Here is a 25,355-nt window from a genome sequence, read left to right on the forward strand (position 1 = left end):
AGTGAAAAGGGGAACATGAGTGACAGCTTGCCTTGTGGTTGTTGTTTTTCAAAGGGTGTCAATAAAAATAGTGCCGTGTTGCAGCCGAGCTTGCCGAGAGGTGTTAAAGAAACACACTTCAGAGAAAGCCCTGTTGATGGTATTTAAAAAAAAAAAAAATCTTGCTTCTATGCTAGGCCATGATTAGCTAATGCTTAATATATTTATTTTTTGCATATTATCCTCATATGAATATCTTTTTTTTTTTTTTTCTCAAACAGGAACCATGGCCTACATTCAATATAACACCTTATCCAATATGGCACATATCAGACTATTACAGCAGGGTGCAAATGATATTAAATCCTTTCAGAAGCCTTTTTTTCCACTCTATGGAACAACCAGAACTGGTTCTAGTTCATTTTCCTTCACCATGAGAAGGTAAAATAAAATTAACACCATTGATAAAATGGTGATACTGATTTACCAGCTTAGGACCAGCTGCAATCATATGACACGATGAACAAAAAGACATCAGATTTCTAAGCGAATCTGGAGCAAAAAAAAAGATGCAGGAAGAACATGCAAAAGTCCACACAGAGCTCAAGACTGAATCCAATCAAGGCACCAACTCTGCCTACTGCACCAAACATTTTAGATGAATTGTTGGCAAAAAATATCTTGACGTAACTAATAATAAACAGTGATGTTACCACCAGTTATGCAGCTGGAATTTCCACTGGTAGCTGATTATTTTTTTTTACAGCACTGTTCAAGCTTTCTGGTTCCAAAATGTCTGCTTATAACGTCTGTGAAGCCGAAAAGACCTTAAAACAGGTTTTGTTCTAGAATATTCCAGGAAAGCAATAGCTCCCTGTGAAGCACCGCACAACATGATTTTATTATGGATGATGAGGAAGTTTGAAGTGACACCCACCCGATATATCTACTTCTCAACTTCCCTATTTATATATATCCATTCATATGCATGAGACAGGGAACACCGGTGCATTTAACGTTATTGCAAAGATGAACTTCACCCCCTCTGGCAGCTGACAAAGAGAGATTACTCTGGCCGACTGACAGGCGAGTGGCAGGCGCTGCACTAAATCAGCACACGGACAGCATCTATGAAAGCGAAGCTCATCTGCAGACTTGTAAAAACGCCTCTCCGCTTCACTTTGGGCATTAAGTGGATTGTTTGTCTCCCTATTAATACATCTCTTAAAGAAGCATATGTCCGAGCCAAGCCGATAAAACAGCGGCGCGACACACCGTGATTGACGTTCATTAATGGGCCCTCGCTGTTATTTCACTCGACGTGCCCGGTAGACTCGAATAAACTTTGTCCATGCTTCATCTACGTGTTTAACATGGGCCGTGACTGAGAAATGCACTCTTCACAAGCAAGGAGGCAGTTAACCTTTAAGCAGATGGATAATTCCAACTTGCACTGTAAAATTAATAGACTCTAAACATCAGCGCCCACAGCAGTCAGCCATGTCGTCCTGAGCGCGCATATATCATTCATCAGCGAGCATCTGTCCCTGACAGATATGGGACATGTCCTTTTGAAGAATAAAAAATGTTAACGGCTGACGCGTTTATGGACCTCGCATACATTCGGGGCATTTCCGAGCTTGAACACTGATGATGTTGCACCCAGGAAGCCATGAAAAATGGAGACATTCTCAGAATGGAACATGGAGTCAGACTGTTTATACACACCGAGCGGTATGTTCATTCAGGATTAGGTGTGGACTTGGGAATGGGGCTGACAGCTAACAGTTGAGTCACTGGTCGTCTTCAAAGACTTATTAAATGCTTCACCAAGCACTTGAATTAACTACTATTCTTTAAAGTTGTACTAACATCTTTCAGAAAGGTTTTTAGCTTGATGGTATTTTAGACCCTGGCTTAGTAAACAAGTCTGATGGCTAGAGAACTCTCAAACCAAAGTTCCAGCTATCTCCAGAAAGTCTGCTATTTTCCAACTTTAAAGAAATAACTAATCTCACAAGAAGAGGCCATTTTTTTCTAACATGGCAAAAGACTAAACTGAATTTTTCCACAGCCATCTTTCCATCTTGCTCAGTCTTTTTGTCTGCGTTAAATGTTTAAAGTTTGCTACTTTTTGTAGTGCATGAGCTACTTATCATGTGTCTGGATAGGACTGTAGCAAAGGAATTTCACTGATATCAATTCTTAAAGCACAGTAAACTTAAAACTAGCCAACACATCAAGGTATTTCATTTACTCACCACTGACTGCCTCAAATTAACCTTTTGATCAATTTTAAAGATAAAATAAAACATATGACTTTCAATTTGACAATCTTGCTCTAAAACTTCAAGTAAGAAGCTTGTGGCCAGAAAAGTGCACAGCAGGTGTTGAGTAATTAAGCCTTAAACTAAGCAATGCCACTTATCCAGACATTCATTCATTCAGCTTCTGTATCTGCTGTATGTGATTCTATTCCACAAACCAACCAGGGCATGGTAGGAATACACCCTGGATGAATTGAGGGCACTATACACAGGGCATTTTACATTTACTAGTGACAATTTAGTGCAGCCAGTGCTAATGATAATGTTTTGTTTCCCCTTCCTTCCTTCCTTCCTCCCTACCTAGCTCCCTCCTGCCCTTACACCCACCCACCCAAAACCTTTCTGCAGGTTTCTTTCTTTCTTTCTTTCTTTCTTTCTTTCTTTCTTTCTTTCTTTCTTTCTTTCTTTCTTTCTTTCTTTCTTTCTTTCTTTCTTTCTTTCTTTCTTTCTTTCTTTCTTTCTTTCTTTCTTTCTTTCTTTCTTTCTTTCTTTCTTTCTTTCTTTCTTTGTCCTGAAGTTGATTTAATTCTTTTCATTTTTTAAAAATCTTTTACCAGAATCAGGTCTAATATCACCCTTGAAACTGAGCATGTCTTCTCTTCAGTTAATAAGACATAGTCTTAAGGTTAGTATCCTTTAGCACTTCAAGCTAGACTTTTTCCAGTGTGATTCTGATGATTCTGATCATCACCCTGATGATTCTGCATTAGTGTGATTCTGTTCGTTTACCCTTTTGACCTTTATATCCCTAACAACCCTCATGACATTAAACATCCATGGAGTATAGCGACACTGGAGGGTTTTGTCTAATTATTATTTTAAACCATTAAACAATTCGGTGACATTATACCACGCAGCAAGGGCCAAAATATGAAATGCCTGAAATCATTCTTAGTCACAGCTTGACCAACCGCAACCTACGCTGCACCATTTGCATGACATTGGCCCCCGCTGTGTGTGGCTAGCTGCCATTTATCTGCCTCCAAACACTACTTAGGCCCAACCCCAGGCCTGTGTAGTGTGTTAAGGTAATCAATGAGCCAGGCTCGGTAGAGTGTGCGAGATCTCCACACTGCCCTGGCCTTGTCAACCTTGGTGTGGTCAAACCAGGACCTCCTGTAAGCCCCCGTACCTTGGCTAATCTTGTTATTACACTTAAGATAAGGATTAGCGCCTGTGCAGGAGGAGGCAGCCACCAATATGACCCCTGATATGCATAATGCATGGATAGATTGATGGATGAAGGGGACAAAATACCTACAGAGCAACAGTGCTGCATATATTAAAGTACAGGGCTGGAAAACAGGAAGAACTCCTTCTGAACGTTGATCGATTGTCCGTGGATGCAACGTGAAGGTTTTCATACTGTACATATAAGATGAACTAGGGGTGCTCCCGAAGACATAATTAAAGTATATAAGAATGGATCGGCTTCATTGTAAAGAATGTTCCTATTTATTGCACAGTACATGTCAGAGGATGGGGAATAGGTATGTGTCCTACAACGCTTTCTTTTTTACATTTGATCCTCATGGCTTTTCTTGTTGCTCGTCCCGACCAGAAATAAGCAGCATTGTGGCGACATAAAGAAACCAGGCATGTCTTATGTGTCAAATTATGCTGATTCAATTGCATGACAATTGGCACTGGCCTGAAAGGTGATGTCTAACTTGCCAAATAGTGAATCCCAGCTAGGCCGTGTTTGAGGAGGAACCACATTGGCAGGTCCTCTCTTGGACGGAGACTATGATCGCTGCAGTAGCTTTTTGAAACGCAGCCCCTCCGCTTCTCTAGCGTCAAGGGGAAGCAGTCGTTTGAGCCCAGCAGAACTCCCCCATATAAAACCCTTCCATCTCTTCCTCGCACCGATTTCCCCCCCGTCCCAGTGTCCTCTGCTCCTGCTGCACGGCTGACAGCATGCCTGCACACAAACGTGGTGTTACCTCCAAATTATGCGCAAGCGTCCGACATGTGTCAGGGCCGCCATGTCTCCGCTGAGCTAATGATGCTGCGCCGGACAGCCCACTGTCCTTCTGACTGTATGCATGAGTGCGAGTGTGTATGTGTGTGTATCCGTGAGCCAAGGCATGTCAACGTCGCTAGGACCCTTCCATCCGATTAAAACAAACCAAAACAAGCAAAGGCATGTGGAAACTAGCATGCGCTAGTGTCAGGTTAAGCTAGCGGTGGGGTGGACATGCTAGTGCTCTTTGTAGTACTGGAGAGGATGGTGTGGCGCGGAGGGCTAAAATTTTCACTCACAACCAAAGAGAAGAGGACTAGTCTCACATATACAGTATGTCCACTTCTGATGCATGGCTGTCTTGCTCGTTTTCCATGCTAATAGAGTTCGAACTAAGAAGTTATGATAATAAGAATAAATAATAATAAAAGAAATCACATTTTGACTTCTTTTGCACAATAATGTGTGGGGGAAAAGGATGTTGAACTATTCGTCTGTCTTGTGTGTGGTGTGCTTACATCATACAACCTATCAACCTGTCTCTGGTAGAGAGCTGTCATAGACCCCACAAGACAGGTATGCACAAATTTACCAGTGGCACTGATTTCTTGCTAGTAAGAGCACCAGGGACTGGAATTTTATTATATATTTCTTCATAAATATGTCTACAGATCCCAGATCCATACTGAGCCATCTTTTTTTTTTCTTTTTTTTTCTTTTTTAATTGTTAATTTGCCAACACACAATCTCTCTGTCTTTATTTCTCACTTGCTCTCATTTTTCTTTTTAAAACACCAATTTAAGAAGAGATTGCACCGAAATCCCATAGCAACATGTGCCGAGGCTTTTGTTCAGTATGCCGCCCTCTGCAATTACATGCTGTGCAAATATCACTCAGGCCTGGCAAAATTCAATCATTCACTCATGAATGCATGTCAGTAAATCACTTTAAGTGGAAAATATGTGCAGCCACCGCAGGAAAGGAGGTTTGAAATTATAAGATGTTTGCTTTAAAGAGAGCTCTGCCTGATTCGAATCAAATGTTTAACATTCAACAAGGAATTGAAAATTACAAAAACAAGACTAAAGGAGTGAGAATAAATAGTCCTCATGCCGAGGGGAATTTGATAAAATTGAAGGAATTGAAATGAGGTGGTCAGGAAGAAGAGATGTTCCTACGTGTCCAAGACCTTAAAGTGCAAAGAAAATAGTGTTTTTTTTTTCTTATGAAATTTTTAGAGAAAAAATCCATTAACACTTGATCGAAGTTAGAGAGTGGGAAATACTGTTGGATGTCACAAAACAGGGAAAAATTATTGGGGGGGGGGGGGGGGGATATGTAATATATTGACACTTGAAAACAGAAATGTATTTCACCGAAACAACATTTTCATTTGCTTTCTAATTGTGCCTTGTTCTCTGCCTGCAAAATCATAGGACTGAATTTTTATGCCAGTTGAAACATCTACAACATTGCTAGCTAAATGTGAATGTCATGCTGTAATCATGCTTTTTTGGATAGTTATAGCAAAATAGGACAATATTTGCCTAATCGCTAAGTGTCTAATCAGGTTCTGAGTCTTGAAATGGCTCATCATCATCATCATTGCAGAGAACTTACAGACTGTATAGATGAGACAGAGACTAATATAGCTGATGTTGCCATCCAAAAGGATAACATATTTGAGTTCAGAAGAGCATGTAGTTTCCAGAAATATATTTATATATAGAAAACGTTAAGTTTTGTCCACGTGAATAGTTTTCCCAAGACGCTAGACGTAGAATAGAATGCTTCACAGAGGATATGAGCAGTACAGAAGTTGCATCTTTGCAACCCAAGGGTATCCCATCCTACTCACCATATCAAGACGAGTTAATAGTGTCGAATAAAGCTGATAGAACAACTTGCGTGGGGTTGGTGTGAGGTGTTTATTTTGCCTGAAGTTTGAAAATATCAGAATCTTGCAATGACTCACCGTGTAGGTGGACAGCACCAGTATGGAACGTTGGCTTGTTAGCATCTAAAAGATACTGCGTGATATATACAACACAAGAAGTTTAGAGAGTTGAGTCGCACAACAGCGTGGAACCTTCTGCCCAAGTTCTCAAGTGATTTGTACGAGATTTAGCACGATTAAGAAGGTTGCCGAACTCAACGCTCAGGGTCAGAGAATACTAAGCCCTCTTTGTGCTTTTCTAAATCAGAAGTGCCAGTGCTTTAGAGAAGAAGGATGAAGTCTTGTCTGCTGTATGTAAGTGATGAGTAAGAGAAGAGACGGGCTGTCACAGCACACCTGTAGGCCTGCCAGCGGAGTCCATCACAGAGCCAAGATTAAAAACACTGCATCCATTAGGCCCTGTGTCAGCCATCATTATTCGATAAAGGAGCGATTTTGTCACATCTCCATTCTTCACAGTGCCGTCCTCGCTCTGATGAATAACGCACACATCCCATCTCCAAACACGGCTCACTTTTGACAGCAACACAACCATTTTACGGCACCGGTTCGAATCGCACCGCGGCGTGCGTCAATTCCTAAAGAAACTTCAAATAATTCTCATTGCAATGATCTCGCAGTCCATCACAGGAAAGGATGCAAAGTATTTATTCCCTGAAATGTACAATATGTTCTAGGCCTGTCGATCAAAACGGCCTTACAATTTATCAGCCTGATGTATTTAGCTGACAGGCCTTTGTTTTCTTCTGTGTGCTCAACTGTGATTCAATTTTACTTGATCTGATTCGTTTGACAGCTATCATCTGCCTGCGAGATAGACCTAAATGTGCTTCATTTTTTGAAAAAGAAAGAAAACAATTTCAGACTAAACAACATTCAGGAGGGAAAGTGGATTTTAAAGACATGAATAGGCCTTTAAATTAATTGATTTTGTGTATGTACAGGAACGTTTTCTTTCATAGCTGTCTTTGTGAATTAGAAGATCTTCTGACACACTCGGTTGTGAATGTTGTACTTGCAGTACACAATGACAGCTTTGTGACAGCATACAGATATGATGGTGTACTGTGAAAAGTGCATTTTAAAGTAGTACTACCATTAATATCATGCTATATGTCCTAAATATATAACGGCTAAAGTGCCGTTTGTATCACTGATGCTTACAAATATGTATTTATGAAAAAGGCAGTTTATAGTGTTTAGTTTTAACAAACTATGTACATGTGTATGTTTTATATAAATAATTCAAAAAATATAGATAATGATTTAATTAATATGTATTAATACCTATACAGCACTTAGGAATTATATTTGCCTGTCCCAGTCCACTGTAACTACACTTTACCCTGAAATATAATTCTCAAATTGTATTTATTGTGCATTCATGCATGAATCCATATCTCATGCTTCAAGCAACCTTTTTCATTCTCTTCCCTTTAGAGATTGTTAAAATGTGCATTGCAGTTGCACAAAATTCACTCAGTCGTGCTGAAAAACTTCCACAAATATTCCTGAAAATTGTAGGAGAAAGAAAAGTACGTAATTATACTGTAATGCATTGGCTAATGTGATAAATAAATAGATATTATAATAAAAAATATTTAAAAAACACAATATTATTACATAATATTGTTAATAATTATTAATTAAAATAATATTAAAAAAACACACAATTTAAATACAACCTCATTACCTGAAATGTATTGATAGTGTTATTAATTAAAAAAAAAACATAAATAAAATTAAAAAAATATATATATATATATATATATATATAATATATATATATATATATATTAAATAATTAGTACGTCCTTAAAGTCCTTATGCCATAAGTGTGGATGAGGTTACCATTTTTTGTGTTTAATAATTCTAAGGTTAAAAAATGAATCCCCACAACCATCTTATGCGTTAGATTTAAGAAGAAAAATAGTCATTTTCAGCAGCCTTAAAAACGGTTGCCTGAGATGGGTTAAGACATTATTTTATGGTTAAATTATTGTTTTTTACAAGGTTCAACGCTGAAATATTAAGTTAAAGTAGAAGGAAAGATGGAGCTTTAAAGCCACAAAACAAACAAGACTCTTACAATTTGCATCTTCCTTGCTTATCTCTACGATACAGTACACAAAATAATGCTTTACAGAGAAAGCAGACAAAAATAAGTAGTAAATAATAGTATTCACCTTCTACTTACTGAATATGGAATCATATTAAAATAAATAAATAAAAAAAATAAAGCCTTGGAAAAACAAACCTGTGAGGGTGCTTAAATCTCTAAATCTCTAAGTGTTTACCTTCTCAGTTGTCTTTAACCATTTCACCCTAAGCTTCAGCGCTTATATAGAACTCTAGCTTTAAGGTACAGAACACCAGCTGTGTTCAGTGCGAAGCGATTCAGTGTGAAACACGCCGTTGTTCTATTGTTTCTCAACGCAGTGCCTCCGGCAAATGTAAAAGTAAATGGCAGGCAGGCAGGAAGTCGCTCTGTGAAATTCCTCTGGAGAGAAACCTGGCGTGTCCTCTTTATCTTCACTGAGAGTCACGTACCCATATGTCAGGAAAAATAGAAGGCTTAATTTAATAATACACCGGAATCTCTACGTCTCAGAAAGGTATGATTTTAATAACAATGTTTCTTTCATCTCGTTATTCTGGAGGCAAAACTGTGACTTCATGCTTTGTTAAGTCTGTTTAACTCCCAACTTGGTCTCAAGGTTTGCTTGAACCTTGAGACCTGAATTAAACGGACGGCATCAACTTTTTAAACCTCTTTCTTTCTTCTGCAGGTTGGACAATCAGCACTTGAAAAAAATGACACAATTTTATGACCTGGGTTGTAAAACGTATTTGATTCTATTCATGCTCATTTTAATTTCTGACAAAATCCAAAGTAAATTTCTTTGCAGCACGGGCCATTTGAATGACAAATTGCAGTAATTGAAGAAAAGCAGAACTTCGACGCTGAGGCTCGGCGTACGCACTATGGGACTTCTGGGAAATCAAAACATGCCAATTTGAGTGAGATTGTATTCTCAAATAGGACAACTAACAAGAGGTTTACCACGGAAACTCCCCAAAGCTTCTCTGAATGGAGGATTAGATTATTGGGCAAACACCATGTATATCCGTCATTGGCTCCCTCAGGTTTTCTAACGCTCTAAAGCCCCAGTGTCCATAGGCATAATCACCCAGTAATTGAGTTGAAAAGAGTAAATTGTTGGATTCCCGAAAGATATTGGACATTTTCCTATATAGTCAGAAAACCTTGTGGAATACCCTGTGGAAAATATTTGTTGGAGTAGGCAAAAGTTATGCAAATCTGCTTAAATGGCATCTACGTTGATGTCTCGGTTGGTTCTCCAGATACTTGCATTGTAACATTTGTTGTGATTATAGTAATTTACATAGAATATGTACAGGGATTGTGTTAAATTCCTTAACAAAAGAGGAATCTAGATCTGTGTTTGTTCCAGCCTGCTGTCTTGGACAGACAAGTTTTGCCAGAGATGTTTTTTTTTTTTTTTTTTACACCTTTCTATTTTTTGGTGAATGATTGTTCGCAGCATCATTTGTCCATGGAAACATTCCCCCATTTACATACAGCACAAAAATTTATCACTGAATTGACATCTTTCACAAAGGTGAAAATGTACCGGAACATTTAGACTGAAAAAATATTGAATAATGTAACAATTCTGTGCTCATTGCTGGCACTCTCTCTGGCTCATTCAAAACAAACCCCCCAAATTTTTGCACTGAACATGGCATGGTGCAGGGTGACATAGTGGTGTGATGGAGAGCATTACCGCCTCACAGTTCCAGGATCCCTGGTTTGATTTTGATTGTGTCTATGCAGAGTTTCACACTTTCCATGCATCCATGTGGGGTTTTCTCTGGGTCCACCTTAGCAAAACCATAGCAATAAAGTTGACTAGTTATACTAAATTGCTCTGAAGTGTGTGAATGTGTGTGCATGATTGCCCTGCAATGGATTTGTGCCTCATCCAGGGTGTATTCCTTCCGTGTGCCCAATTTTCCTGGGATACTGTAGGTCCACCACAACACTGACCGAGACAAAATGCTGAGTAAAGATTTAGCAGAAAGTTTAGGACCCCAATTTGAAATTGTCCAGCCCCTCTAGAATCAAATCTATTTCTAAGTGTACAAACTTCAGATCCCTCCAACATACTAGAGTTTACCGTTTCCAAAAGCTTTGCTTGATGTGAATGACATCATCACATATCCCCATGATCTTGAATAGAACAATTAGAGAATGGAGACTTAGTCAAGAAATGTCAGGATTTATTTTACAATTGAGAGACAAAAACAATATTTTTTATGAGTTGATGAGACATTTCACAATGGTATGATTAAAAACATTGAAATGCACTGGTTTTCCTGTTGTGCATTGCTCTTTTTCACTCAGGCATAATGTGCATCTGAGGATGCATTCCATCAAACCAATTAATATTAACCACACTGGAGGACCAAAAGGATGAACGTCAGCGCTACTGTTCACATACCGTCTGCATATATATCTATTTACATATTATTTCCTTTTTGTGTACTATATATAAAATGACAATATAAAAGAATGCACACCATACAAACAAAGCTGCGGCAACTGGCAAGATATGATGATGGAAAAATGTACATGTACATCGTTGCAGATCATTTAAATATATATGTACTGTATATAATGATTTGATTAAGTCTTTACAGGTTGAAATCGAAGCAAACCTATAGAAAGAGAAAAGTCTGTACCAAAGCATACATTTCCAAATTGCTACAGTAAAAAAAGATACTTAACAACAAAACCAACCGATTTAACAAAAATTTTTCGAACAGAATTCTTTTGAAACACAAAGTGTATCATGTGAAGCAGCCGGTCAATCATTATCTGTTGAGGTTTGAAAGATACAATGCTGTCTTTTGTATATTTTCAGTGATTGAATGGGATGTCAGTATTGTCGGTATAAAGACAAATTTGGAAATTCAAGCTCAAAACAATAACTCTATACTCTCTATATATTCTTTATAGCTTCTGCACATTTGTTTGCTGAAATTGTCACTTATTTTAAGAATAAGGGATGATAGATTCAACAAAAGTCACGTGGTACTCCTTGTTTTCATGTGTTACAGCCTTGTTTTGACCATGCCCATGGATACCATGCTGGTCTCATTCTCAATTCCACAAAGTACAAAGAGTGGAAAATTTGTTCAAATCTGGAATCACTAGGGGGGAAAATAAACATGCACATAATTAACACATATATAAATACAATACAAAGTAAGATATAGAAATCAACAGAGTGAAAAAACAGCAACAACTGAAAAAGGAGAGACAGTTCATGGTCCAGTCAGGCAGTTGCACAACAAAAGTTTAATCAATTTTGACTGAAGGCTCAGTTCGGATGCAGTGCAGAACAGTGATGTAGTGCAATGATTCTCAAGTCAGTCACTTCATTGCCACTGGCCTGCTCCTCTATGCTTTATCTAACTTTTCAAGCTCGGACACAAAGATCAAGTGGTCCTCTGGAGACTTGCCATGTGTTTTGCTGAGGTGCAGCTTAACTGCATGTTTGCTGACAAAGGTCCTATTGCACAGTTTGCACTGATAGATGGAATTAGAGTCGTCCTCGTTCAAGCCGAGGGAACTGAAAGTCTTGTCCGTTATCATTTTTGTGACTGCTTGCTGCTCTCTCATAAGGTCTATAGACAACTTTGACAGGTCTTTTAAACTGAAGCCTAAATGGGATTCTAAGTGGCTAATGTAAGTGGAGGGAGTTCTGAACTGGGAGGCGCAGTCACTGCACAAGAACAGAGGCTGGCCAGAGTCAATGTTCTTTAGAAACTTGGTTCCGCCCGTCCGCCTGAGCTGGTACTTCACGTTGGCGAGCCAGTGAGAGATTGTAGTCATTGAGAGACCTGTGAACTTACAGATATGTACACGCTCCTGAGGACCCAGGTCTGTGATGACAAATTTCCCCTCTGGAGTTTCACGAAGGCTGGACGCAAACTGAGCCTGTAGGATCAGCAGGTGCTGAGGGTTCCAGTTAGACTGCCTCCCTTTCCTCTTCTGAACATGGGTGAAGTCCTCCAGGGCATCCTCAAAAGCACTGCCATCTGCTTCTGACTTCTCAGAGATAGAAGAGGGTGTTGATGACTTTGGTGTCAAGCGGCCTGTGAGGTTTTTCACCATGTCCGAGATGTCCATCAGAGCATTTTCCCTCAAAGGGGAAGACAGGGATTCAGATAAATTGGAAAGAATGGGGCGATTACTGTTGGGAATGCTGCTGTTGCTACTGTTGCTTATGACAGTGGAGGAGCTGTTTGGACGCCCATTGCTATTCTTGGATTTAGTCAAGTCTATCGGTTGGTCTTCGTTGTCATAGTACCTGTTGATGGACTCAACTTGCTTAACCTGAGTTGGACTGTAAAAAGGTTTCTCCACCATGTTGTTGCTGATTTTGTACAGCATTGCTAATGGGTCTAATAATGGGCTGACGGTTTTGGATGCCTTGCCCAAGTGAGTGTTCATGATGGACTGCAGTGCACTGAGATGGTTGACTAAAGGCTGTTCTGGTGAGTGGTCAGTGATTATTCCCAAACTACTACACCCATTGCTGACTTGCATTTTGAGGGTGTCCATTCCGTTCTTGTCTGGAGTTTCAGCATGACTCTCAATTTGTTCCCCTTCCTTACCAAGTGACTCTGTCTCCTCAGTGATGCCATTCTTTGTAGGCTTGCTAAGGTCAGTTGGCTGCGGGAAGTCTTTTTTCTCCTTAGGTACAGGTGATGGTGATGGTGTAGAGACATGTTTTGTGATGCGTTCGGTAGACTCCTTCTCCTTTTTAGACACAATTTTTCCTGTAACTTTCTCCACTAACTCTTCCATGGCTAAGACATTGCTTTTATGGTTTGGGGGTGGGGATGGGCTTCCCGGAGAATGGATGAGGGCACTGGTTTCAGCTGACAGAGACTTCAAGCTGCTAGCACTGAATGTGGGTTGCATTTTGACACTCTGGGCAGCAGAGAGCGACTTCATTGACCCTTGGAGCTGGTAGGCAGCATGAATGCTTGGATAGCCACCCCATGTAGGGGTACCTGTCTGAGCCTTGCTGATTGCACTAGAAACTGTATTTTCTAGAGACTTGAGAATATCAAGACCCCCTTTGGGGGTCTCTTCCAAATCCTCTTCTCTAAGATATTTGTACTGGCCAGGTTTTTCAGAGTTCTCCAGTTTGTCAGATGGGTCCTCTTTTTCTTCTTTTATTTTCTTCTCTGGTTCATTCACCTCTTTTTTCTCCTCCTGTGAATCCTTTCTCTCCTCAGATGTAGAAGTCTGTAATGGAGAGTCTATTTGTGACTTGATAGTCGGAACTGGTAGACGTGTGGTGGTTGGTGGAAGAGGAATGGACTGAATTTTTTCTTCCACCACTGGGTCAAACACTAACTGTTTCCCCTTTTTTGAAGCAGAGTTGGTGACTTTAAGGAAATGTCCTGTCACCATCATATGAGCTGTAAGCTGCTGCAAGGTGTCATGGGAACTTCCACACTCCATACATTTGAGGATCTGGGCTTTTCTGGCTTCAAACTGCCAGGTGTAACTTGCACCATTCTGATAGCCATATCGATTATTAGCAGTAACATAGGGGTTAGAAACCTTTTGGTCTTTGGTGGGTGTGGATTCTGTCAGTGGAACACCTGTTGTGCTAGTGATGGATTCGGGTGAGCAGGGGGACACAAGGTCATGAAAGATTCGTTTTTTGGTAGAGGGCACCAGCTTCGAGGCAAGAGCTGGCATTGGTTCTTTGAGAGGCACTTTCTGGTAGTGTTTTGTTTTGATCATGTGGACACTTAGATCTTGCAGAGATTCAAATGAGTGGCCACAGTACATGCACTTTAAGACTTTCTGAGCATCCTCTTTGCCCTCCATCTCCATCAAGGAACGCTTCCTTGGCTTGGACCATTTCTTGCCCATGTCATCCTCCTGATCTTTATTGTCATCACGGTAATGGCCTGTTTCATTCATGTGTACTGTGAGGCCTACAAGTGTGTCATAAGCCGCACTGCAGTCCTTGCATCTAAATTTGCTGGCACCAGTAAATACGGGCCCGTACAACTTATTGTTTTGCCGGTACAGCTGCACTGTGCTGAAGAGACTGGGCTCTGGGAGAAGGTGGTATGGTGTATGCTGTAATGTTTTAGCAAGAGCAGCCTGGTGCCAGTCATAAGAGACACTTCCACTACTGGTACCACTTACATTCCCATTGCTATTACTGGTTAAAGTGGTGGCACTGGCAGAAGTGTTGCTTGGGGTGGTGCTGGTTGTGGCACTAACACTAGCTGTGCTAACACTACTGATTCCACTGCTGCTGTTAATGTTACTTGCATGACTATTCATAATGCTATTGCTCCCCTTGTGGTTGCTTGCGGTACTGCTGTTGCTGATATTAATTTGTTTACTTTTTATAATTTCCCTTGTGAGGCTGGACCATGAGGCATTTGAGATCAAGTTTGCATAGGCGGCTTTCATCTTTGCCAAGCTGTCTTGCTCAGAAAGACCAGGCTCTGTCTCCATGTCCTCAGTCTCATCCCTCTCCTGGCCCTCTTTGGAGGAGGTGCTTTTAAAGTCAGCCAGGTGATCGCTGGTGTCACTGAGGGGTGAGCCATACCCGGCGTCAGGGTTGGTGCCATTGCTGAGAGGGGAGTTCTGGTAGCTCAGCTGCTCACGTGGGTCCTCCTCCTCGTTGCACAGGTACTCTGTGTCCTGGCCATCTAAGGAGAGGCCATCATCCTGCAGGTGCTCCTCATCGATCTTGGCTGCCTTCAGCTCGTCCTCAGGCACGTAGGCTGTGAAAACCCAAAGGGGAAAAAAAGAGAAAAAAATGATGATGAAGCAGGAGAGAAAAGGAGAGAAAATGCAACTTTCAAAATGGATTTAGTTGTTGAAAGTTATTTTGAGGTTTCTAAGGCATTATTTGATGTATGAAATTTTCCTGCATGTGTGCTTGCACGCCTACATAATGATCCTAAAGAGATTTCTTGTCAATAGTCCTGGCAGAGGACACAGGTTTGCAATTATAAAGTGGCAAACATCCATATCTTGACTATGATAGATAGTACCCTTCACTGCTGAGACTAACAAAGCTATCGAATATTACAGCTCAGCAAGGGTAAAGAAGAGCATGGATGAGCAAGAAAAATAAGTCCCCTTGAGGATGAAAACCAGGGACAACAGCAAAAAAGAACATTATTAAAAAAATGAGATCAGACAGGTGTTTGGAAAAAAAAAGCTTCATGGTGTGCCTAGCTGAAAATTAGAAAGCAAAATCCATTTGTACTGAACATTTATCATGTGAAAAACCAGCATTTTTATCCCAGTACTTCAGATCTTACGTAGAGTTACTGGCCAGATAATATTGCGGTAAGAGTATACTTAGAATTGTTGATCACTTCTTTTACAGTCATATTTAAATGAGACCAGTAAAATCTCAAATTAATGGCCAGGTCTCAATATCTGCCCCATTTACCAGGCAAGCCATACTACCGCCCAAAAAAAAAAAAAAAAACACTATGATTTCTCTCTCTGTCTCTCTCCCTCATAGTTAGAGGGCACAGACTGTGAGTGACTTTGATCCAGTTTCCCCCACCACTGTGCCACTCAAGTCAGGCTTTTCTGGGCAGGAGACTGCATCTGAGTTATTGCCAAAGATGCGGTGCTGCACACAGTGTAGTTGGCAGCAGTAGTAGAAGTTCTTGCAGTGTGTCGTGCCGAAGCACGAGTGGAAATGACATGTCTTGTTGTCACGGTCCATGTTGTACTAAATCTCTGGGAGTCCACTGCGTGTGCAGCCTCGGTGTATGTGCACGTCTGAGAATGTGAGAGTAAAAAGAGACAGCGAGAGCAGGGAATGATGGAAAATCTGGACTGGCTTCCACTCTGATTGGGACTGAGAATATTTAGCATCTGAATGGACTAAATTCTAAAGCTGCAAATCATTTTATTTTCTGTTAAGAGCGCTTGTTATGATGCTATGAGTGCAAATGAAGTCTGATTCATTTTATTGCCTAACAATTAAAGTTCGCTTGAGATACTGTTTTCATGTTATGATCTAATATAGCGTTAAGCTTAAATAAGACCACAGTTAGTCATCAATTAGTCAGGAGATTTGTAAAACCCACCATCTCTTTTAATTAGTCTCTGATATCCATTCATTACTGGTTCGTGAATGTTGAATTAAATGGAAATTTACTGAAGCACGAAACAAACCCCTCTATTTAAATGAACTCTAATTGTTTAAGAGTAGATGGATCATTACAAATGATATTAAGTCTGTTTTCTTTAAAGAAATGCCAAGTAGGTTTATGATTAAATTATGCTATGTTATGATTTAGCACACTGTTGGTAAATACATTTCTCTTGCTATTATCACGTACATCCAAAGTGAGATGTTGCCGTTTTGTAGCCGAAACGGCACAGAAATACTCCAGTGTTCTCAAATATACGGTTTCATGTTCAAGACACAAAAAAACTGTTTCCATGTATTGTATGCAACGTGAGCTGTGACAGAACACAGAATAATAGCACACTGTCACAGCAGCCAGAAAGCTAGAGCAAGAGAATGCGAGAGTAAGAGAGAGGGAAAGAGCTAGAGAGGTACATTAGTTGTTTAATTTGCTTAATGAAAAGTGAATAAAGGACCCAGAGACCAAGTTTGTAATGAGGAATGGTTGGATTAAATTCCTGTTTCATCAGCTGGCTTCGATCTGCATCAGGAGATAAATAAAATGAGTACAGAGAAACACATCAAAGCACCTCTGAGTCTGTGTGTGTGTGTGTGTGTATTCGGAATGTGTCCAGCTCTGAAAAACCCTATGCAGGAAGTGTGTCTGAGGGGGTTTGTTCTTATCAGCCATTTTGAACACAACACAACACAGCTGAATCTCTAAAAGCAGCCTGTGCAGGTTTGAAGCCAATCGGAAGAGACAGAGGAGGAAAAGAGGGAGCAAGAGGAGGAGACGGAGAGAGCGGAGACGCAGGCAGGGAGATAGTGAAGAGAAGAGAATGAGACAGACAGTGTTGAGAGTTGAGAGTTGCTCCTTTATCTCAGCGAGCCACCAGCAGCTATCTGTCCTAGATGCCAGGATCCGTCTGAGGCGCTCCAAGCAGATGTGCTGTCAGCTTCAAACAGCGTGCTACTGAGCATACTGTAATCAGACCGGACGTGATACCTGATGTTTGTTAGCTGCCATTTATGGCTGCATACGAGAAGCTGGGGAAAGAAACGCAGGAGCAGCTGTAACTGACTGACTGATGCCTGTGTAAAAGGAGGAGTAGTTACTCTTTTTACATTTTTATTAATATGAACCAATGTCTACCAAGTGTTCAGTATATATCAATATTATAGCATCTAATTCTTCATTTAAGTACTTAATTGGCGTGACACTGCCGAAGGCCGATCTGAGCTCGCCGTTAAACTTTTCACCGATATCAATCCATCAGGCCCGCTGAGAAATCAAGCAGGCGGCGTAAAGCAACAGCACTCATTGAAATAAACATTACAAACTGTCAAATAACTCAGTTATCGGAAATTGCAGCGAAAGGAATATTCGCCCGGAGGAGCACAGCCCGGCTAATTCCCTCAAGTCAATGCAGCACTTACGACAGCTTATCACATTAAAACAACAAGAAAAGAGAACTTTCTTTTTCACTATAATTACAGTGAGAGAGAGAGAGTACTAGAGAGTGACTGAGAGACAGAGAGATAGAGAGAGTGAGAGAGAGAGCGAGAGAGAGAAAGAGCCATTCGCAGGAAGATGGGCAGAAGCTGACACTAAAACGAACACGTCTCTTCAGCCTTTGACGCCACGTGGCGTGTGACAGGCAACGCGTGCCGGCGTGTCACTGTCCGTGCATCAAGCCTTCAAGGCCCGACTTGGCAATTTTTTTTTCTTCCTCCCCTCCATCTGCGTCAAGGAGCCGCCAGACGATCGCAACGGCGCTCGCACTTAATAACCCAATCAGAAATTTGACTGCTGACATCTTTCATTGAGCCTCTGCTTTTAAGCGTCACGCCGAACAAAGAAAGAGGGATTAAAGGGGGAGTAGGGGAGGAGGGGGGCCTTGTTGTGTTTGTCAATCAACAAAATATAAAAAAAATAAATAAATAAAAAATAAAAAACCCCACATTGTACTGTCAAGGGTGAGAAAAGGACAGAAGTTTTCAAGAATACATACAATTAAAAGAAGCAGAAAAGTGGAAGCTGCTGCGCTAGCAAAGAAGAAAGTTCAATTTCTGGAAACAGTGCAACTCTGACAATATAATATAATACTTTTAACAAACTATTAACTATATTGATATGAACATGAGAATATCTGTATGCACACGTGACCTCTAACAATGTCCTGCATTATTTAAAGTTATGCCAAATTTCCAAAACATTATTATTATTATTATTATTATTGCATTCTGGGTGGTACACTTGATGTGATATTGAAATGCATTGTGACTCCAGTGTTCTGTGCCACTTCGGCGATATTTCTTTAGGAAACAAAGGCAGCAAATTCAATTGAAAAATGTGAGCTAAGATTATTTTGCATATTAAAGTATAAGAGCCAATCAGGTTCCAGTATGCAAATGTGGGATATGCAAATAACACTGCTGTACCAGAAAGCTATAGTTAGTGATGTTTACAGTTCATTTGAGGAACAAAGCCTAAAAAATGTTTCTATGCCTTTTCTCTTTTATCTACTTTATCTACACACACACACACACACACACACACACACACACACTTTTTTATATACTAAAAAGTCACATTTTCATTCTTATCTAAATTTTATCTAAGGGATAATAGCAATATCTAAAATAATCAGAGGAGATGTGTCAGCTTGTGTTTACCCGTGTGTGTGTGTGTGTGTGTGTGTTTGTGTGTGTGTGTCTGTGTGTGTGGTGCAGAAGGAGAGCGAGGCCATCTGTGTCCAGAGCGGAGCTGTCACTGTGGCTGCTGAGACCTCACAGAGTTTGGACAGGTGACACAGCGACGGGACATGAGCAGGACATGAGCAGGTCACACACACACACACACATACACATACACACACACACGTTTCACTGTCACAACCAACAAAGATGAGATGTAGAATATGCCTTGTACACCACAGACTTTCATCCAAATATCTCATATGTACTGTACACACACACACACACACACACACACACACACACACATACACTAAAGGTTTTGCCTTATGCTCACCTAAGCTGACTAACTTCCTTATACATGTAACAAAGGCGAAAATATTAAACATTTATTCAGTTAAAGCTTAACTACATTTAGTAGAAAAAGCGCTGGTATTTCAGACATGGCATGCGCGTCTCTTCTGACTCAGTCTTGTTAGACTTTTACGAGAGACCGTAACAATCTTAGATTTATGACGTTCAGACGTCCTTAAACCATCATTTCCCAGAAACGTGTTCAAAATTGCCAGGGCTACATCTCGATGAAATCACAATCATCTCATTAAAAAGCCAGCTTTTGTCCATAGCTTTACACGTAGATGTCATGAGATTGGCTGAAGTGGAAAACATACCTGATAATAAAATTTAAGATAACAACGTTCATTAAAAACGATCATCAAAATCTGCGTTTGTGTGGCGTTTATTTCAGTAAATGTTTGCTTGTGAGAATATTTGCAAACATGTATTTGATCTGTAAATTTGTTTTGGTTTAATTAGAATATTCAGCTTCCATAAATCTTCCATAAGCTTCATATGGATGCTGTGAGGACAGAACAAACCTGCCAGTTTTAATACGTGTGTGCGTATGGCATGCCCTAAAAACCTGAGAAATTATACATAGAGGATGTGCAGATGTGCGAATCCACCATCAGCCTGAGTGTCTCCTACTACAACTGGCATCTTCCACCTTTCCACCCCTCCCCTTCCTTATTTATTTATTTTATTTAGCAGGAGAGGGGGCAATCACGGCAGTCATTTGCAGTACTAATGTCCAATTCAGGCGCCTCTCCGTCGTCTGATTTAGCCGGTCAGAGTGGTTTTGGAGTGGCCAGCGGAGAGCCGCGCTGTTTAGCCGACATTTTAATGGGAAAACTGGCAAGTCTTATTTGGCCGGCCGATGTGGTTTGTCACCGGGTCTCCATTACATGCCACTCAGCTCTGATGCCTTTGGACAGGTCTGATCAAACCACGTCATTTGACCTAGGCGGCCTGCTGAAGTGGCGGACGGAAAGACGGAGAGAGGGATCGCGAGAGCGAGAGGAAAAGGGAGGGAAGACAAGGAGGGGGAAGGCCAGGACACTGAAGGCTGTAAATAAAATGACATTATTATTTCCTCTGTCCTATCATGTAGAAAAGCCAATTATGGTAATGCACAGCATGTCAGTGGGAATGCAGCAATCTCTTTCTCTCTCTGTCTCTCTCGTTTTCTCCCCCCCTTCTTTCTGCACGCCGGTTGGAGCGGCGAGATGCTGTTTGATCCAGTCTGCTCATGGCCTGCAGTGATCCTGTATGTCTGCTGTAGAAATGCTTACAGCCTCCGGAAAGTTTAAAGAAACACTCACTGGACTGGGGATAGGAAAAATAATTGATTCTTCGAAACGAAAAAACGAAAAAGCAACAGTTCTGCAGTTCTCGAATGAAATTGAAACACTAATTCAGCTACATGAATAACATGTTCATTTTAATTCGAAATGAATTTGAATAAATTCAATATCAATATGAATATTAATGAGTATAATTGTTCCCAGTCACAGATAACTACATTATTTACAGAATTGGCTGAAACAAAAGAAATCACATGACAATATCATCGTCTGACAGTAAAAGAAACAATTCATGTTATTATTATTATTATTTTCGTAGGATGTATTTACCTTCAATTAAACTTTTATATGTCTGTGAATCATTTACAGTGAATCCAAATCCTAATTTTTTAACTTAATGGCACTGAAGAACATATATAGCGTGTACTATTCGTAAAATAATGCATTATTTATTAGTTTGTTTATTTAGTTACATAAACGTAAATAAAGCAAAACATATCACAGACTAAGACATTCTGAAATTCATGTAAATAATTGAAATGAAGTATGCACTTAAGTATAACATTAGCATGTGAGAATTTAAACAATCCAAACATCCAAAGGTGAACTTTTTCCCTTTGAATATATAAATATTATTTCAAATATTATTGTACAAACAGTGAAATTTCATACAGCCCTAAAGGAAAAGTCTTGTGTCTACAAGCAGGATCATACTGGATTATTTTTTCACAAACCATGTATTGAAATTGAAATCAAATCACAAACATTCATAAATATTCCCCCTACCCTCTACTCCCACTATGACTAAAGTCTAAGGTTATCTGTCCAAAGTGCTCAGTTTATGGTTGAGATGTTGCTATATTCCTGAAATCTGTCCGTCCACGACTCCGAGATGGCCGTGTGTAGGAGTACGGCACCTATTTAAACCCTTTGTAAGCACTTTTCCCCTACTCGTAGTGCTGTGTGTGAATGGTGATTAATAATTACAGCCTCCATTTGGAGCGCGGTCACTGATGAATGAACTGTGTGGAGGAGTAACGAGCTCGCTATAGGGATGGACAGATTTCCGGGGGTTCGTATTCGTCCCCCTCGCCCCACCTCCTTCCCCTGGCCCAATGTGAACCTCGGCAAGCAGAAAGCCTTCACATTTTTCATCATCTCGCACACAATCCTTCGCTCTGAGGAGCGTCTTTGTCGTTTTTTTTTTTTTTCGCCTCTTTTCACCGCAAGCCACATCTAACTTTATTACAGACTAAACAAAGGGAGGCTTTGAAGTGCAGACGGGCGTTTTACAGCGACCCAGCCTACCTCTCCTCACCCACCGGCGCTGATCTGTGTTGCTGTGGATACGGTGGAGAGGTGTCTCAAAATGAACGGCGCCATCTCGTCTATAAGTGACGCAGCTCGTGAGAGGCCGGCCCGAGTGGAACAGGCCGCCATATGGCAGGATAACTCCAGGGTCCGGCACAACTGGTGTGCCATTCAGCTTCACGCTCTGCTTTCTCTTTATCTCTCCACTTTACACTGAGCACGATTAAAGCCACATGAAAGGGGACTGTATTTTTTCTTTCTTGAAACAGAAAAGTGTCAGGAGTAATTTCGATTAAATCTAGTAATCTAGTAACTTAAAGCTATTTAAACAAATTTATACTTGCTAGAGCCACAAATCAGGTTTTCGTTGCAGTATGTAACATTTCTTAAACTGCTGAATGAATCAAATTCAGATATTCACATACAAATACAAAATATCTTGCTCACCTTGCAGAAAGACAGGACTGTTACTGTACACACATACACACACACATACACACACACACACACGCCCCTGAATGTCGAGCCCATACTTATGCAAAGCGCGGCCCACTTTGTCATTTAATTTTTAAAAACCCTAAGGTCGTATAACACACTCTCCCTGTCATTTGCAAGCACATTAACTCACTGGCCACGCGACAGCCAAATTATGCTAATGGGCCGCTAAAATGGGTCATATAGACAGTGCATTTTGCATTAGCTTCAAACAATAGGCAGGGAAAGAGCAGAGAGGAGATGTGCGAGCTGTACTGTTCTCCTTTAGCCATGCCGTGCCGCTTTCACCACGTACGCCACAACAGAGCCCCTCGCGCGCCACGAGCCTGCTAAATGCCGATATCAAAACGGCCGATGAATAATGAAGGAGCTCAATTAGCAGATTGTTAACAGCAATTTACATCAGTGAGGTAATGCGTTCCATCATGTACAGGCCTGGATTGACTGTAAGAGTCTGGTCTTTTAGAGGGGAATGGTGTGATATAGCAGGTGTGTGATTTATAAAGTAGTGGCCCAAACAAAAAAAGAAGAAGAAAAAAATTCCAATTCCTAGAAGCGTGTAGTATGTTACAGATTGATACTCTACATGAATTCATTAACATTATTAAAATATATAACAGAACACATAACCATGACACAACGTTCAAAAGTTCTTAATAATCTACTTCTTGTTGCTTTTTATTAACTTGAACACCTGGCAGAACTAGACTCAAATGTGTGAATGTAAAAATAATCCTCCACACCAGCAGAGGGCAACAGTTTGCATTCATCCTCAGTTATATTAGCAAGGTGAGTCTATAACAGGAACACTGAGTGTGAATATTCTGAATGGGACACCAGTTCAACACACACACACACACACACACACACCTAATCGCAATGTATAATAGCCGATCTACAGCCCTTCCTGGTTCTTGGAGGTAGGGGAACCTGAAGGAAACCCACATGGACACAGAGAGAACATACAAAGTGACATAAACCTGAGCTCAGGATCAAAACAAGGAGCCTGGAGCCGTGAGGTGGTTCCGCTACCTGCTGTGCGCACTCACAATCAGTGTGTCAGCTCGCTAAGGGCGACACGCTAACAGATAAACGTCCTACAGTCCAAAATACACACCTCACTACAATCAAGCTCAAGAGGTGAGCTGAATCCATTATACTCCATATCCACACCTTCTTGAAGAGACTCTTCTGTCTTATACATCAGACTAACTTTTAACATTTCACCCTCAACTTTTTGCCCCAGTTCCCCTGCTGACATCTTTTGTGAGATATAAACAGCGAGAAGCTAAAAGCATCCGCAGCTTGGCTAATTAAACACCGAAATTCATGATTGCTGAGTAACTGAGGCCACCTTAACCTGGAGGTCTCGCACAAATCATTATCTGCACTTCAACGAGGAAGTGTTTATGGGACGAGTCCGAAATGCAGGAGTAATGCTTCGAATTAAAAGCAGACGTCAAAGGAAGCTCTTAATAATGGATGGGAATTAATATGGTGGGCTGAACGAATTAATTAGATTAATTGATTGGGTGTTTCATGGTGAGAGTGTTAAGTGGCACAGATTTCTTGGAAATTCTTAAGAATCGCAGGGAACAAATCACCTCAGGAAACATAAAAAAGCAGTTTGAACGTTAATGGCAAAAGTACTTAGGGCTGTTACAAAGGGCTGATATTTCTTTGTTCGAATGCTGTTTGAAATTTCATATTGTTTGTAAAAAATGAACAAAATATTTTTAGCATTGCATGTCTGTTAGCAGAGTAAGGAGTTAAGCTAAGCTAAGGAGTTAAGCTATTTTACCATGCACAAAAAACCGTATGTGTATATATATTTATTTTACATGTAAAATAATATATATATATATATTTTTTTTTTTTACATATATGCCGAGCAACAGTAAGAAAATGGCTGGCAAGACTGTTATGCTAATTAAAAATTAGCAGCTCCTCCATTTCCTTTAACAGATGTCAGTCCTGCCCACTTGTTTTCTATTGGCTGAGGTTTGTGAATATTGAGGTCAAATTTCACCTCGTTACTGTAAAGCCAGAGTGAAAATAACTAGCAAAAGTAAATGTTTTTTTTTTCACATCACTTCCATTTACTGATTTTTTTTTTACTTGAATTTAATCTGGAAAGCAGAAAAGCACAGTTTTTAGTCTCTCCTGTATCGCTGTAGCAAGAGCAAAATAAATCCTAAAAGCTAGGGCTAAATGCTAGACGCTAATCTTCCCTCCTCTGGATTTCTTTTGCAAACAAAGTGATCTTTCAGCTTCTGTGGTTTATGATATGAACACAGTGTAACATTGCCACTAATGTGTGAAAATCGAATCCATTTTTAAACGTCGTTCTTTTAAATAGATGTTGCAATACTTTACACTTCTAGTAAATTCTCGACTAAAGTGTTTTGCTGCCTCGGATCATGTTTTGCCTCTGATCTTGTTTTATAGTGTGAAAAAAAAACAGGCATTTTCTGCATCCAGGTGTTTCTGCATTGCAGTGCTTTACCCCTTTTCTCTCCTTTTGCTCCCTCGCATGCTCTCTCTGTCCCTTTCCCTCTCAGACTGTGTGTGTGTGTGTGTGTGTGTGTGTGAGCGGGTGGAGGGCCGTTGTGCGGTCTATAAATCACCTTTCCCTGCTGTCACAGAGGAGCCATGCAGCTGTGAGACAATGGCCATTAGATCATAAGCACCTCAGTCCCTCCTCCCATCTGCAGGATCCTCCCATTTTTTTTTTTTTTTGGCAAGGA

General features: G+C 40.4%; 1 protein-coding gene across 1 annotated transcript in view; it reads right to left on the bottom strand.

Annotated features, from left to right (window-relative positions):
- Positions 1–10,515: 10,515 nt before the first annotated feature.
- The window catches only part of tshz1 (teashirt zinc finger homeobox 1), a 39,981-nt gene continuing 25,141 nt past the window's right edge, over positions 10,516–25,355 (bottom strand). The window contains exon 2 of the mRNA XM_058377681.1: positions 10,516–15,086. Within this exon, the coding sequence (XP_058233664.1) occupies positions 11,716–15,086 (3,371 nt within the window). The 3' untranslated portion in view covers positions 10,516–11,715. The remainder of the gene's footprint in view (positions 15,087–25,355) is intronic.

Source organism: Hemibagrus wyckioides, linkage group LG24 (assembly GCF_019097595.1).
Source record: "Hemibagrus wyckioides isolate EC202008001 linkage group LG24, SWU_Hwy_1.0, whole genome shotgun sequence".
Classification (NCBI taxonomy): Eukaryota; Metazoa; Chordata; class Actinopteri; order Siluriformes; family Bagridae; genus Hemibagrus; species Hemibagrus wyckioides.